Source organism: Malus sylvestris, chromosome 5 (genome assembly GCF_916048215.2).
Source record: "Malus sylvestris chromosome 5, drMalSylv7.2, whole genome shotgun sequence".
Lineage (NCBI taxonomy): Eukaryota > Viridiplantae > Streptophyta > Magnoliopsida > Rosales > Rosaceae > Malus > Malus sylvestris.
The window spans coordinates 24,122,762-24,136,321 of NC_062264.1; the positions used below are offsets into that span (position 1 = coordinate 24,122,762).

The 13,560-nt window shown below is 35.8% G+C and overlaps 2 protein-coding genes across 6 annotated transcripts in view; both read left to right on the top strand.

Annotated features, from left to right (window-relative positions):
- The window catches only part of LOC126621695 (uncharacterized), a 55,931-nt gene extending 42,502 nt beyond the window's left edge, over positions 1-13,429 (top strand). Inside the window, exon 14 of the mRNA XM_050290250.1 lies at positions 13,417-13,429. The gene's annotated coding sequence lies outside the window, so the exon portion shown is untranslated. The remainder of the gene's footprint in view (positions 1-13,416) is intronic.
- On the top strand, positions 7,497-11,402 carry LOC126621706 (uncharacterized). 5 transcript variants are annotated; one of them, XM_050290268.1, is made up of 5 exons: positions 7,497-7,877; positions 7,976-8,033; positions 9,464-10,160; positions 10,255-10,437; positions 10,871-11,402. In XM_050290268.1, exons 3-5 carry the CDS (start codon positions 9,489-9,491, stop codon positions 10,889-10,891), a joined length of 876 nt encoding a protein of 291 aa, XP_050146225.1. In that variant the 5' UTR covers positions 7,497-7,877; positions 7,976-8,033; positions 9,464-9,488; the 3' UTR covers positions 10,892-11,402. The 5 variants fall into 5 exon arrangements, with proteins under 5 accessions (XP_050146225.1, XP_050146227.1, XP_050146226.1 ...); XM_050290270.1 differs by having other exon boundaries at positions 7,497-7,854; XM_050290269.1 differs by having other exon boundaries at positions 7,498-7,877; positions 9,480-10,160.
- Positions 13,430-13,560: the final 131 nt, after the last annotated feature.

Sequence of the window (13,560 nt, forward strand, 5' to 3'; positions counted from 1 at the left end):
TCTGCAACATCCAGCCTTGTTTGCACTATATCATCATCCCCTAACGTGTTTTCTATATCTTGAGTTGTGTTGGGGTCTTCTACATCTATATCGAGCATGTTGTAAACGTCTCGTGGCTTTGTCTTTGTAGCAACAAACCAATCAGTGTTAATAGGATCTTGAACATAAAATACTTGCGTTGCTTGTGACCTCAGTATGAAGGAGTCATCCGATGGTAAACGATGTTCACAATTAATTAAAGTGAACCCAAACTCGTCCTTCTTAGTACGAAACATTTTGCTCTTGACATCAAACCAATCATAGTCAAACAGTATAACCTTCCGACCATTGTGATAATCTAACTCAATGATATCTGTCACAACACCATAATAATCCACATCTTCATACCTTGGATTCCTTTAGTTTACTAGCAATGTGTCATAAGCCTTGCGTTGCCACACTGTGAATTCATTGAATTCTGCGGTATGAACCAGACGGGAAACATAATTATAACCCTAAAAATATATATATACTAGGAGTAAATCTACAAGGGCTAATTAGAAAGAAAACATTATTATATTGGAATATGACATAAGTTGATAAAATGACCGAAGAGGAGTCCAGCATAGCATAAGATAATTATATTTTCAAACACTAGTGAAATATAACATAATACAAAATAGATCATTTGTCCTCATCATTGCTGCTTAAAATCTCAATGGTAACATTGTGCATATTTCATGAGTTCATATGTGGGAGAGACAGACTTGTAAGACGACTTTGTGCTTGATAAGTGTGTGGTTCTCCAACAATAACAACATAACTAGTAGACTCTTCATGAACGTTGAGCTGGATGATTGGTTGTGAATTTGCTGTTGAAATGTTTGAAGCAATAGACGAATGTGATGTTGGAGATTCAGTTCTAATTCTAATTCCATGACGTCGCTGTCCACCATTCTCAATGATGTACAACTTGATCAAATTCAAAACAAACGCAAGCGTATGAAGCAACCTTCTATTTTCTATAGACAACTTAGTGAAGGAGTGTGAACGTTTTACACTAGAATACAAGCACAAATTCATAATTGTGCCAACATATTCTTTTGTTATTATTTATTAATATTTATTGGACACAATTTATAACATTTGTGTCATAAAAAAGAATTTATAATTATTAACTCATTTGTCTAAAGACCCACTAACTCTTGTATGGAGAATGATGACCCTAAGGGCACAATTGTTAGTTTTGTGTCACTGCATGAAGGACTTTTTATACAATAAGAAAATAAATACTTACGATAAAGCCAAAACCATATCATCAAGTATCCAAAACAAAACTGTAGGAAGATAACAATCTATAAAGCAGTTGAAAAAGATAAGAATCTAACAAACATCTCCAATTCTAATTCCGCAACGTCGCCTATCAATGATGTAGAACTTGATGAAATTTAAAGAAACACAAGTGTATGAAGCAACCTTCTATTTTCCATACACAAATTAGTAAAGGAGTGTGGACGTTTTATATTAGAATACATGCACAAATCCATAATTGTGCCAACATATTATTTTGCTATAGAGTGATTTATTATTTATTAATATTTATTGGACACAATTTCTAACATTAGTGTCATAAAAATGATTTTATAATTATTAAAATATATTGTGTATTTGAAGACTGAATGGGAAGTAGGCTGATTCATTACTTATTAATATTTAATGGACACAATTTCTAACATTTGTGTCATATAAAGGAATTTATAATTATTAACTCATTTGTCCACTAACTTTTGTACGTACCCTAAGGGCACAATTGTTGGTTATGTGTCAATGCATGAAGGACTTTTAATAAAGTAAAAAAAATAAACACTTGCTATGAAACCAAAAACCATATCACAAATATAAAAAAAACAAATCTCCAGGAAGATAACAATCTAAAAAGTAGTTCAAAAATATATGAATCTAACAAACATTCATCGTAGCTAGAAATGATTCATTGTAAATCTAAAACACGCCACTTAGTACTACGGTGCAGTGATATTATTCTTTACTTGTAAGTGAGAGATCTGAGGTTCGGCTTTCGCGAAAAACGAATTTGAACAATATTATTGCTAACTTATTTTGAGGCTAAAATATTGCATAGTAATAAAGAGCTCCATACCATTATTTACCCCAATTTTATAAATTTTAATTTTGGTGTGCTAGAGGAGGTAAAGACAAAGGATAAAACACATACAATGCTTCTGACAAATAATTTTTATAGGCACAAAATGTTTTTTGTGCCCATCTTCAGTAAAAAAAGATGTCATCTAACCCTACTTAGCACGGTTTCCGTGCCCATTACTGTTTTGTGTCATTTTTTTTAACATTGGGCACCATAGATGGTGCCCTCTATGGAATGAGAACTGTTTAAGCTTTTTAGTGGTCAAACAGGCACAAAATTCTCAATTGTGCCCTTTATTTTGTATCCAAAGCTCATTTTTCTTGTAGTAATAGCTAACCATGAAAATGCGTCGCAAGGTTGAGCACAAAGAAAGCTACAGAAGCAGGCTCCTAAATGAAGAATAACGCGTCAAATAGCACCAACCGCAGAACTACGATACCATTATAATAATGGGAACTTTAACAAAAAGCTCCCGGTATTTTTTACTCTAACGAAAAACCATATTTTTACACTAAAAAGTCAATCATGGTACTATTCACTTTACTCTTTATTTTGTCTTTATTGTTAAAACTCAAAGTTTTCAAGCCATTTTCATTAGTTTTCCTTATAATATATTGTAAAAGAAAATGTTGCCAAGGCATGTAGTCCAAGAAGACAAACCTGCATCTCGTAAACACGCTCGAAGGGCCATTTACCATGATATTTGACTGGACCGTTCCCAGCTGCTTCTCTTTCTTTCTCTCTGTCAACCATACAATAGTAACGGCAATCACTTTGGCAATCCCATTATTTCCAGTGCTGATAAAGAGGTTCTTGCAAGGACCATGGACCATCAACGGAGACCCCATCGGAAGAAAAATTGCAATGTGGAAAGCATCTCTACGTTACACATTCGGTTTCTCCACATTGTTTTAGACATGCCCTAATTGCAATTAATCATTTATCAATTTCCAAATTCGCAATGTGAAATCTACATGACAAGTTACAAGTGAAGGCAAAATAACAAAATGTTGATCCACCAAAGAATTAATACTCAAGGAACTTGTACAACTTAGGAATAAACCAATTATTACAAATTACTTTCTAGCAAGGTACTTACCAAGAATAATTCCAATTGTGTAATAAAGCTTGGTAAATTAACTCTATGGAAGCTATTTTATTCAAGGGTTATTATGTATCAATTCATCCACTAAATTACTCATTAGTGAATCACCATATAGAAATTGCTGAAATTTCAGTCATTTGGAAGATAAATGGCTGATTCAAAGAAAGAACGCCTTGTGCATGCTAGAGTAATTTAGGAGGCTACATTGTGTTCTAACTGATGAACAAGAAGAGGTGACAATCCATATGTAGTTTTTAAACTTTGAACAAATATGAAAACCTCAAAAAACATACAACTTGCAGAACTCAATATGAACAATAAAAGAATATCTAAAAAATGGATAAAACAATTACCTATAGCCATGATGTGGGTTAAACAATCATTAATTATAAATAACATCATCATAATCTTTTCTGATATTATTCATTACAAAAACCAACCTATGCAAGAATGAAAAAAAAGGAAATTTACAACTGTTTACAGCGAAATGTCGAACCTTTCTGTTGGTGCCCATGTAGATTCAAACTTATCTTTTAGCTAACTGAATATGTAATCTATGTCGCTTTTGTCTTTCATAGCATTTTTTATCAAATTCCCTTTCATAATTTGTCTCCGAATTCATTATTCTGTATTTGCAAAGCAATTTGAAAAATATGCAAGGAAGAGAACATATTCATTTGTCACTAGAGTGCGTGGAAATATCGGTATACACAAAAATCATGAGGGTAACCTCTGAGATGTAACTCTATAATCAACATACCTCTGAATTAAAGAGGCGGCTAAGCTCCCAATCCCAAGCAATTCGACTGTGTAAATCCCACCTGCCGTAAAACAAAACACAATAAAATCGAATACAATCCTCTCAAAATTTTTGATGATTGGTCAACCGAAGCATATGTGATAGTACCGTATCGTATGCAATGCCTTGTAAGTGACTCGAATTCTTCCGGTAAATTCCTCTGAATTCTTTAGCAAACATCCGGTCGTTAAACTTAGCAATATATGCCATGTACACCGATGCAATCAAGAATTAAGCATGAAATCAAATGTGATATGTGATAGTATCTTCCTAGGTAACTCACTGGTGAAGATGGCATTTTACCGCAGAGGCAAAAAGTTTTCATGCCTAAGCACCTTGGTGCGGGTTTGATCTTCACTGACTTCCATAACAACTAATTATTTAACCCACTAACGCTATCGTTCTACTAAAAAAACTCAGTTGATAATACAAATGACATAATCGAAAGCTATAGAGTTGAACAAACAGTTAATACATGATACAAGATCAATACATTTTCCATTGCTGTAACTATTGAAGATTCATTTTTTACAATTAACATTCATTTTTTACGATTTTTACAGTCTGAGAGTATGCAAATAAAAAAGGATAAATTACACAAAACTACCTCAATTATTGGTCGAACCATAATTTCATACCTCATGTTTTAAAAATTACAATGTCATTCCTTATCTTACAAATTTATTGCAATGTCAGACCTCCGTCAGTTTTTCTGTTAATTTATTTGTTAAATGTTGACGTGGTTTGAGGCGGGCCCAATTCGTAGTTCAGTTGGATTAAAAATTAATTAAATATTCAAAAACTAAAACTAAAATTATTTAAATGTTTTTATTTAAAAATATGAGACCCACCCTACAAACCCATCCCCTCACCCTTCTTCACCACCCGTTTCCTCTACCACCGTTTCTTAGGCGAGCTTCTCAGGCGAGTTGACTACAAACTCTAGCGACAAGCATTGTTGCCACCACCACCATTCCACTGCTCTCGGTGCCACGAACAGGATCCACCCAGAGTTTAGGTTGCTTGGTTGCAGTTCATGGCGGATCGAACTAGGGAATTCTCGGGATTTCGACACCGGAAATCTCGTCTTTAGAGAGGACGGTGAGGGTGTAGCGTTAGAGATTGGGGATAAATTGTTTTAGGTATTTTATTAAGGTTTCTGAGTGAGCGAGAGTGACACTTGGGATTGGAGATGGTGGTAAGATTTGTAAAGCTTAAATGGTCTCCTGCCTTCTATGCAATATGACCCGCCGGAAGAAAAAAAAAAGGACGAAGAGGTTGGAGGAGGAACTTCAGAGAAGATTGGTGGGGAGAGATGGATGAGGAAGATGGGTAGGACGGACTAGGAAGATTTGAGCAGCGACGAGTGAATCGACAAACCAGTGGCCGAGATGGTGGAAGGGGGAAAAAGGTGAGGGGATGAGTTTGTAAGTGGTGGGTCCCTCTTCTTTAATAAAATATTTAAATAATTTTAGTTTTAGTTTTTGAATATTTAATTACTTTTTAATCCAACTGGATTAAGAAGTGGACCCGCCTCAAGCCACGTTAGCATTTAACAGAGAAATTAACAGAAAATTTGATGAAGGTCTGACATTGCAACAAATTTGTAAGATGAGGTATGATATTGTAATTTTTAAAACATGAGGTATGAGATTGTGTTTCGACCAATAGTTGAGGTAGTTTTGTGTAATTTACCCAGTGTTTTAAAAAACAGCCTAGGCGCTGTGCGTGGTTATGCTGATCCGATTAGGTTCGAATCGTTAAGAAAAATCAGGGAGCTGTTAGGCGTCAGCCTAGGCGCTCTTAGGAGGCCTGGGCGGTCTAGGCGGCGGTTTAGGCGGAGTGAAATGGTTTCCTGGGAATAAATCTAACCAAATACCTAGAATCGCAAAAGCTTTCTCGCCACTTTGACTCCCTCTCTCTGTGCACCACGACTTTCTTAGTTGTCGCGACTCCCTCTATCTGAAATTCATCGAAAAAGAGGAACTTACACCGAAATAGAAGAAGAGGAAACAAAAAAAAAAGGGAGAATTTACGGAGGGAAAACGGGAAAAAAAAAAAGAAGAAGAAGAAGAAGAAGAGGAAAGGGAAAAAAGGCGAAAACGATGAGGAAAAGGAAGAATAAAAAAGAATAAAGTTTCGGTTTTCAAAATGGTTGGGAGTCTCAAGGCGTCAAAATGGTGTTGGGAGTCTCTGACTCTCCTGGCTGATGTGAATTGTGAGGGATGCATGGGGACTAGGGGTGGAAGGGTGGGGTCACATCACACACATGGTGCTTTATGAAATGGGGAAGGATGCATGCACTTTTTCATAATTTTTTCTTTATTACAAACCACCTAACCCACTACGTGGGATTTATACTTTTATTTTTTAAAAAATTAGATACAATCATTCAAAATATCTTAAGTTATATGGTATATGTGCTTAATGTATTTTTTAATTTCGAACTTGTTGAATACTTTTTTTACATTTTATCATTATTTTATTATCTTATTTATAGATTTCACAAGTATAATTTTTTGTAAGTGTTAATATGCATATATTTACAAGAAATTTACCTAAATCCGCTTAGGCCGCCTAGGCGCTTGTCTAGCCGCCTAGGCATTAGATGCCAGCCCATCGCCTGACTAGCGCCTAACGTTTTTTAGAACCTTGAATTTACCTAATAAAAAAGGAAACTTTTTATTGATTTTTTGAAACTGGATCAGTTTAATTGGGTGTTGATAAATTATTGACAGCTATGATTGGAGAAACCATGGATGAGTGCGTACCTGGAGGGGCAGGATCGTGGCGGCAAAAGAGCGGTCAGCATATCAGAATCGAAAAAGGCATTCGTCGTTAACACGAGAGGGTGAGCAACTCAGTTCAAGTCAAGCGAATGACGCTCAGGTGGTTCAATTTTTCAGCGACAGTTTGGGTTGTTGTGTTGGAAAAAAAAACCGCTGTTTTCAAAAGTATGGCTGGAATTGCTTCTGCTTTCTCGAGCTTGATAAAAAACCACTTTCTTTTTTATTTATCAAATAAAATTTTAGTCTTAGATTTTTTAAAAAGTTGTTTTTAAAATAATTTCAACAATTCAAACTAACCATGATGGATGGAAAAAAACTACTTAATAATATGGTATAATAATATTTCTTTTCATTTATAAGCGAGAGATCTTGATTCTGGCCAAACGCACTCCCTCCTCTCACTATAAATAATATCGTTTGTTAAAGAAAAAAAAAACATAAAACCAAGAACTGAACCAATCAAATCCAAAGTCGAAAATTTTGGTTTCCTTCAGCTGCCATTCCGGTTTCAAAGCCCAAGTTCATTTCATCGTGTCTTGTCCAACTGGCCCACCCCCAGCCTAACACTATTGATGGGCGGCTCAGATTAAACTAAGGGTGGAAAAAAAATCGAAAATTCCAAACCAAATTGGAAAAATTCCGAAATCAAACCGAAAATATCCCAAACCAAAAATCCCAAAAATTTTAATACCCAATACCGAACCGATCCCGAAAATTTGGTATGGAAATCGGTCTCACATTTGTATTCGTTCGGTAGTCTCGAACTGAACCAAAAAAAAAAAAAATTTAATTTTAAATATATATTTGAAATTATAACAATCGTCTTATATTTGGTTGAGGTTTAATCTCAAGAATCCAAATAAACCCTAACTCAGACTCAAATCACTCTCTCTCAGTCTCTGTCAACCTCACCTCACCTCAGTGACCTCACCGGCTCACACTCCTCGTCGTCCTCGACCTCACCCATTGTCGACCTCACCTCACCTCGCTGGAGAATCACTTGTTTTGGAACTGCCCCATCGTGAGTTCGTACATCACCGCATTGTATAACCCTCGATTCCTATTTCAATTTCTTTTCTTCGAGGCCCTTTTTTGCTTTTCGAATTTTTACAATTTTTTATATGTCAATCAATTTTTTCCAGGTTTCCAGAGGCTGCCCCTTTCGCTGCCGTGCTAAAATTCGCTGCTAAGTAATTCAAAGTATGTAATTTTCTAATTGATTATATGAGTATTATTAGAAATTTTGGATTGGTTGGTTGTTTTTATCGGGCATTGATCAGATTAGGGTTCTTGGTTTCTGCTTTTTCAAATTGCATTCTTTCACTAATGACAATGGTATTATCGACATTGAAAGCTGGAAATGGAGCAACATGGTAATCACCAAGCGGTAGTGATTGTAGGCTTTTCATTTCTAAATTGATTCCTGATGTGATTCATCAATGTTTGAGTTCTGTGGAAGAATCTATTTATACAAGGTCCTAAATCATTTATTTCTCCACATATTCTTGATCTTTAAATTTGGTGCAATATGTCGATCTATACTTGCTAGAGGACTCAAAAGGTTGCATAAGGGTTATGTTGAGTTTTGTAGAGGAAAGGATGCTAGAGTTTTGTGGGTATGAGAAGTATTTTAGGGAAACAGTTCCATGGGCACGTTTAATGGTGTTATCTTCTCTGGCAATCTCGTGCTTGTTTTGGAATTGGTTTGTCTTTTCATGTCTAGCCATCAAATATCTGAACACTCTATCCTTTTCGTTGTCCACTTGATCATTCATTCGCTGAATGGATTACAAATCACTGTTGGGCAAGGTGTAAAGGGAGTAATGAGGAAAGGGAAAATTTGAATTAGGTCCAATTTTATAGGCTTACTTTTGAAATAGGTTCAATTTTTAGTTATTTTGGACTCATATCAAAAGATCCCTTGAAGAAAACACTAGGAGTAGGAGACTCAATGCTCGGGTTGTAGTGTTGTCTGCGAAATCTCGATTTGAGGAAAACACTAGGAATAGGAGACCCAAAATTATTTCGGGATTCCCGATTTGTCCCAAAATCCTGTATCTATTTTAGGATTCCCTAAAATTTAGTTTGAGATCGGTATTGAAATTAGGATTCTTGAAAACTTCGGTTTTAAAATCGGAACAAGGATTTTGGTTCGGTATCCCATACCGAACCGGCCCTAGATTAAACGCAAGAACTTACACGTACACACTAACGACACGCGCAATTGAATTCAGAGGTAAAAGGCATATTAGGGTTTGGATCTTCTAGCTGAAAGTAAATTGGGGATTTCGACAATTGAAGGAAGAGACTGGAGGAGTGCGCTGCCGATTTTCAATTTGAAACGCATTCGGTAATGGTAAACTTCCAAACAAAGTGTTTGAAATACATTTCTGCTTCTGAATTTTCTGTACATTTCTGTGGGTTTTCATGCCTTCGATTTTACTTGTTTGACCTCCATTTTTGATCCAATCGCCTTCTGCTAAAAACTGTTCTAGTTCTATATATATATAGACACACACATATTATATTAGGGTTTAGTGTAAATACCCCAGTTCCGTTAGTGTATGTTATTTATTTTTTAAGAATTATTAGACAAAGTTTCTGATTGCAGTTTTTTCTTACCCAAACAGAATATTGTGATTTTAGGGTTTAGATATGGATGTCGAGGTTGATCACTATAAGGTTCTCGGTTTACCTTCTGGCGAGGAAGGCGCCAAGCTTACACAGAATGATATAAAAAAGGCATATAGAGCCATGGCTTTGGTGTTGCACCCCGACAAGAGGCCCGATGATCCCGATGCCCCGGCCAACTTCCAGAGTCTCATGTCATCCTATGAGATACTCAAGGATGTAAAGGCCAGGAAATTGTTTGATGATTTACTCAGAGTTAAAAGAGACCAGCAGCGCCGCCATTTGGAACGCGATGCCAAGCGACAAAGGATGGTCTCTGATCTTGAAGCAAGAGAACGATCTGCCTTTGCTCCGGATGCGGCTGCCAGAGATAGAGCAGAAGAGGAGAGAATCGCTAGGAAGCTTAAAGAAGAGATTGAGAGAATACGCAAAAAGCATGCGGAGAAAGGGGCGGCAACTGCTTTTGCTCCTAACAGAGAGACTGGTGGAGTTGGCAAGGAAAATGTGGGTGGTGCGAAGATGGGGTTGGATGAGGAGAAGATGCTTAAAGTTTCATGGGAAAATGTTGGTGAAGGTTATACGGCAGAGAGGTTGAGAGGTTTGTTCTCAGAGTTCGGCGAGGTTGAAGATGTTGTCATCAGGGGCAAGAAGAAGAAAGGTTCGGCTCTTGTTGTGATGGCGACTAAAGATGCAGCTGTGAGTGTGCTATGATTTTCAGATTTGTCCGTTTTAATTTGAACGTTTATTTTCTTATTGCGCTAGTTACTTATGATGGGTGTACTATTTGTAGGCTACTGCAACAGGAACTCTGTTAGGTGATCTTTCTAATCCATTGCTGGTTATACCTCTTAAACCAGTTTCAGTGACTGATGCTCCCCCGGTTCAGAGGCCTGAGGAACCAGATCGACTTAATAACTTGGTTGGGGCTGGATATCAATCATTCGAAGATTCTGTTATGGAGAAACTCAAAAAGGTTTGACTTGGGCCAACTTTTCTTTATACCTAATCTAAAGATTGCAATTATCATGACGAGACTAATTAAAATTTTACTTGCCATGTTAATGTGATAATAAGACTTTGTGCATCCAAAAGCTTCGATGTGACCTCTTTTCTTTACTTGTCAAAAAGAAAAGTTACCTCTCTTATCTTTTGATTGTACTGTCGCTGCTGTAGCATTTTTCTAATTAGATGTTTCTGTTATTCAATTTTGCATCTTATCAATTTGAAGCAGAATATATGTTAATTAACTGGATCATTCACAGGCTATTATACCTGCTTGTAGTTGTAGTGTTAAAAGGACAATACGGTTGCAGATGCTCAAGTCTCTGACAACAGTTTTATATTTTATTAAATCTTGATCTGCACTTACTTCAGTTCTGAGTCGTTGTCTGGTTTGTCTAATGTAGGCTGGGCAGAAGAAAAAATAGTATTGATTATCCCAAAAGCACTATAAGGTTCTCGTCTCGCAAATGGAGCAAAGGGAAAGCTTATCATTTCCCCTGTGATTGGAGCAAAGGTCTCTGAACCAAAGCCTATTTGTGAAAACTTACAAATAGGGAACTCTTACGTGCGAGCAGGCTAATATACTATAAAATTCTTGGATTTGCAGGGAAGTCATGGGTGTCCCTCAAGTCCCAAGATTGTGCAAGAGAAGTGTATTAACTATTAACCAGTGTGCTGCTGTTGTACTGTTGCATCACATTAGTTACCAAGAGCTCAGGACTAGCGTTGAAGTTTGGGCTTGTATACTACCATTCTACATTCTCAAGGTTAGGACGGAATTGTTTTCAGTCTCCATTATGAATTGGGTGGGGGGTTAATAATCGGAGATATGACGTTTCGATTCACTTTAACAGAGTTTGAGGTTTCATCTTATGCTATTTCACAAATCACTGTACACTTTGTATTGTATCAATTCATGGTTCACTTTGGTTTTCATTTGTTTCACCGTTTTTCGTTTCTGTTCAACACTACGAGATTTACATTCAAAACCTCCTCAAATAAAGTGAAGATTAAGCGTCGTTAGACCAAATGATCAGCAGCTAGTGCTTTTCACTGCTAATCCTCTGCTTCTATATATTCCTTGTTCATTAAGCAGATTTGAATGTTTTATATTTGGTTGGGAAAAGTCATTGCCATTCTGGCGGCTGGATCTTATGATACAATATCATGTGTCGGTTTTTCATCACATTATGTTGCATTTTAAATTCGAATGTTACGTGGTGGTGGAAATCTTTCCATGCAAGTCGCTCTCCTATTAATTCAAAATATCATGTATAAGTTGCTCTCCTAATGAAGGAGTAACTATGTAACTATGTAGAGTCCTGATGATTGAGGACAGGTGTCTGAGAGTTGGTGGTTCTTGGCTTGTAACTATGTAGAGTCAGCTCTCTTTAGGTTTAACAGCTTCACAAAAAATTGGAATTTTATTCGTTCATAATTGTTGCAAAATGAAAAAGTTGTATTATTACATTTAACATACTAACAAGTAATAATTTAACCTACTAACGTTGAGTTAAAACAAAAAAAAAATCGTACCATTGCATTTTGGTTAGAGAAGTATGATATTTTGAAAAACATGATTTTGAAAATTCGGACCCTTTTCAAAGAAAAAGAATTGGACTTTCAAATTTCTTATGTGTTTCTCAAAATGATAATGATATTGGGGAAGATAAATTGAACTTAAAAACTGTAATGCGGGAGTTAGCGCTCTTGACCACTTGAAGTACTTACCCTTTGCTCACTTTTATGTATATTTATCTATTTAACAATGGAATCATTGATTGTGCTTATGGGAAGACCACAAGTAGTTTTAGGGCAAAGTGGACTTGGTTTAATGCCTACTATTGTGATAGAATGTTTCGCTTTTTATACATCCTGTCTCTCGTGATTAGGGATGGGTAAATACCCATTGGTTATAGGTAACTGTGGTTATCCATCTATTTAAATTTGACGATTACGGTTATGGGTAATCGTTTAGATAAATAAACGGTTATGGGTATAACCGTTTACCTATGAAATTTAAATGAGCGGTTATGGGTATTACCCACGGTTATAAACGGGTACCCAATTAACCATTTATTTTAATATATGTAAAACTAAAAAAAAAAATTAGTTTTTAACTAAGTTTAGTATCCAGAGACATATTTGGTTATAAAGGGCCATATAATATATATATGCCTCACTTGAGAGAAAAATATAGTTGATAGAACGGGTCAATGTTTAATATATGTGATTGAATGTGCTAAAGCATTAAAGTGTTTGACAGTTTTGTTTTGGAGTCTTTTGGAGCTTTGGTCAACTTAAGATAATGATTACCTTGAGCTTTTAGAAACATGTTATTGTCGGCTGATGCGTACCTATATATGTATGTATATATATTTAATTGGCCTCGAGTTTTCAATAAATATTTGACCCAAAAATTAGAAATCAATTAAATGGCTTGGATCGATGAACATATGTTTCTAAATAGGTAGACGGGTGAAAAAAAGAGAGTAAACGGGTTAAAATTGGGTAAACGAGTACACGATTATGGTTAAATAGATATGCGATTATGGGTAAATGAGTATGCGGTTATGAGTATGGTTAACTATGTATAAACGGTTATGGGGTATGGGTATACCCATTTATGTAAATATCTAACGGGTAAACGGTTATGTGGGTAAAAGCTTAAACGGTTATGGATAAATAACCGCGGTTACCCATCCGCCATAACCATTGCCCATCCCTACTCATGACTCCTTTCAAGTGATTTCTTTCAATCACATTGTCATGAAAGTGAATCAGCTTTTCGACTGAAAATGTTTGACAACTCTAAGGTTTTATTTATTTTTTATTTTTACAAATGATAAGATAATTTACATTAAATTCTAATAAACCAAGAAGAGCTGATTCTAATATCTTGGATGCATGGGCGAACACGAGTAATTCACAAGTGAAAAACTGCACCAAGATTTGATTGTTTGGTAGACTGTTTGCTAGGCGCTTTAAAATTTCTACAAAAGAAAACAAAAAAAATCAAATACAATGATTATTTTTTTATGTCTTATGACTCTCAGGTGAGTAATATTCATATATTTCTTTTTATTAAAGTTAT

Coding starts and splice junctions, on each gene's coding strand:
- LOC126621706 (XM_050290268.1), top strand. CDS start 9,489: ATGGATGTCGAGGTTGATCACTATAAGGTTCTCGGTTTACCTTCTGGC. Junction 10,161..10,254: donor TGGCGACTAAAGATGCAGCT/GTGAGTGTGCTA, acceptor TACTATTTGTAG/GCTACTGCAACAGGAACTCT. Junction 10,438..10,870: donor TTATGGAGAAACTCAAAAAG/GTTTGACTTGGG, acceptor TGTCTAATGTAG/GCTGGGCAGAAGAAAAAATA.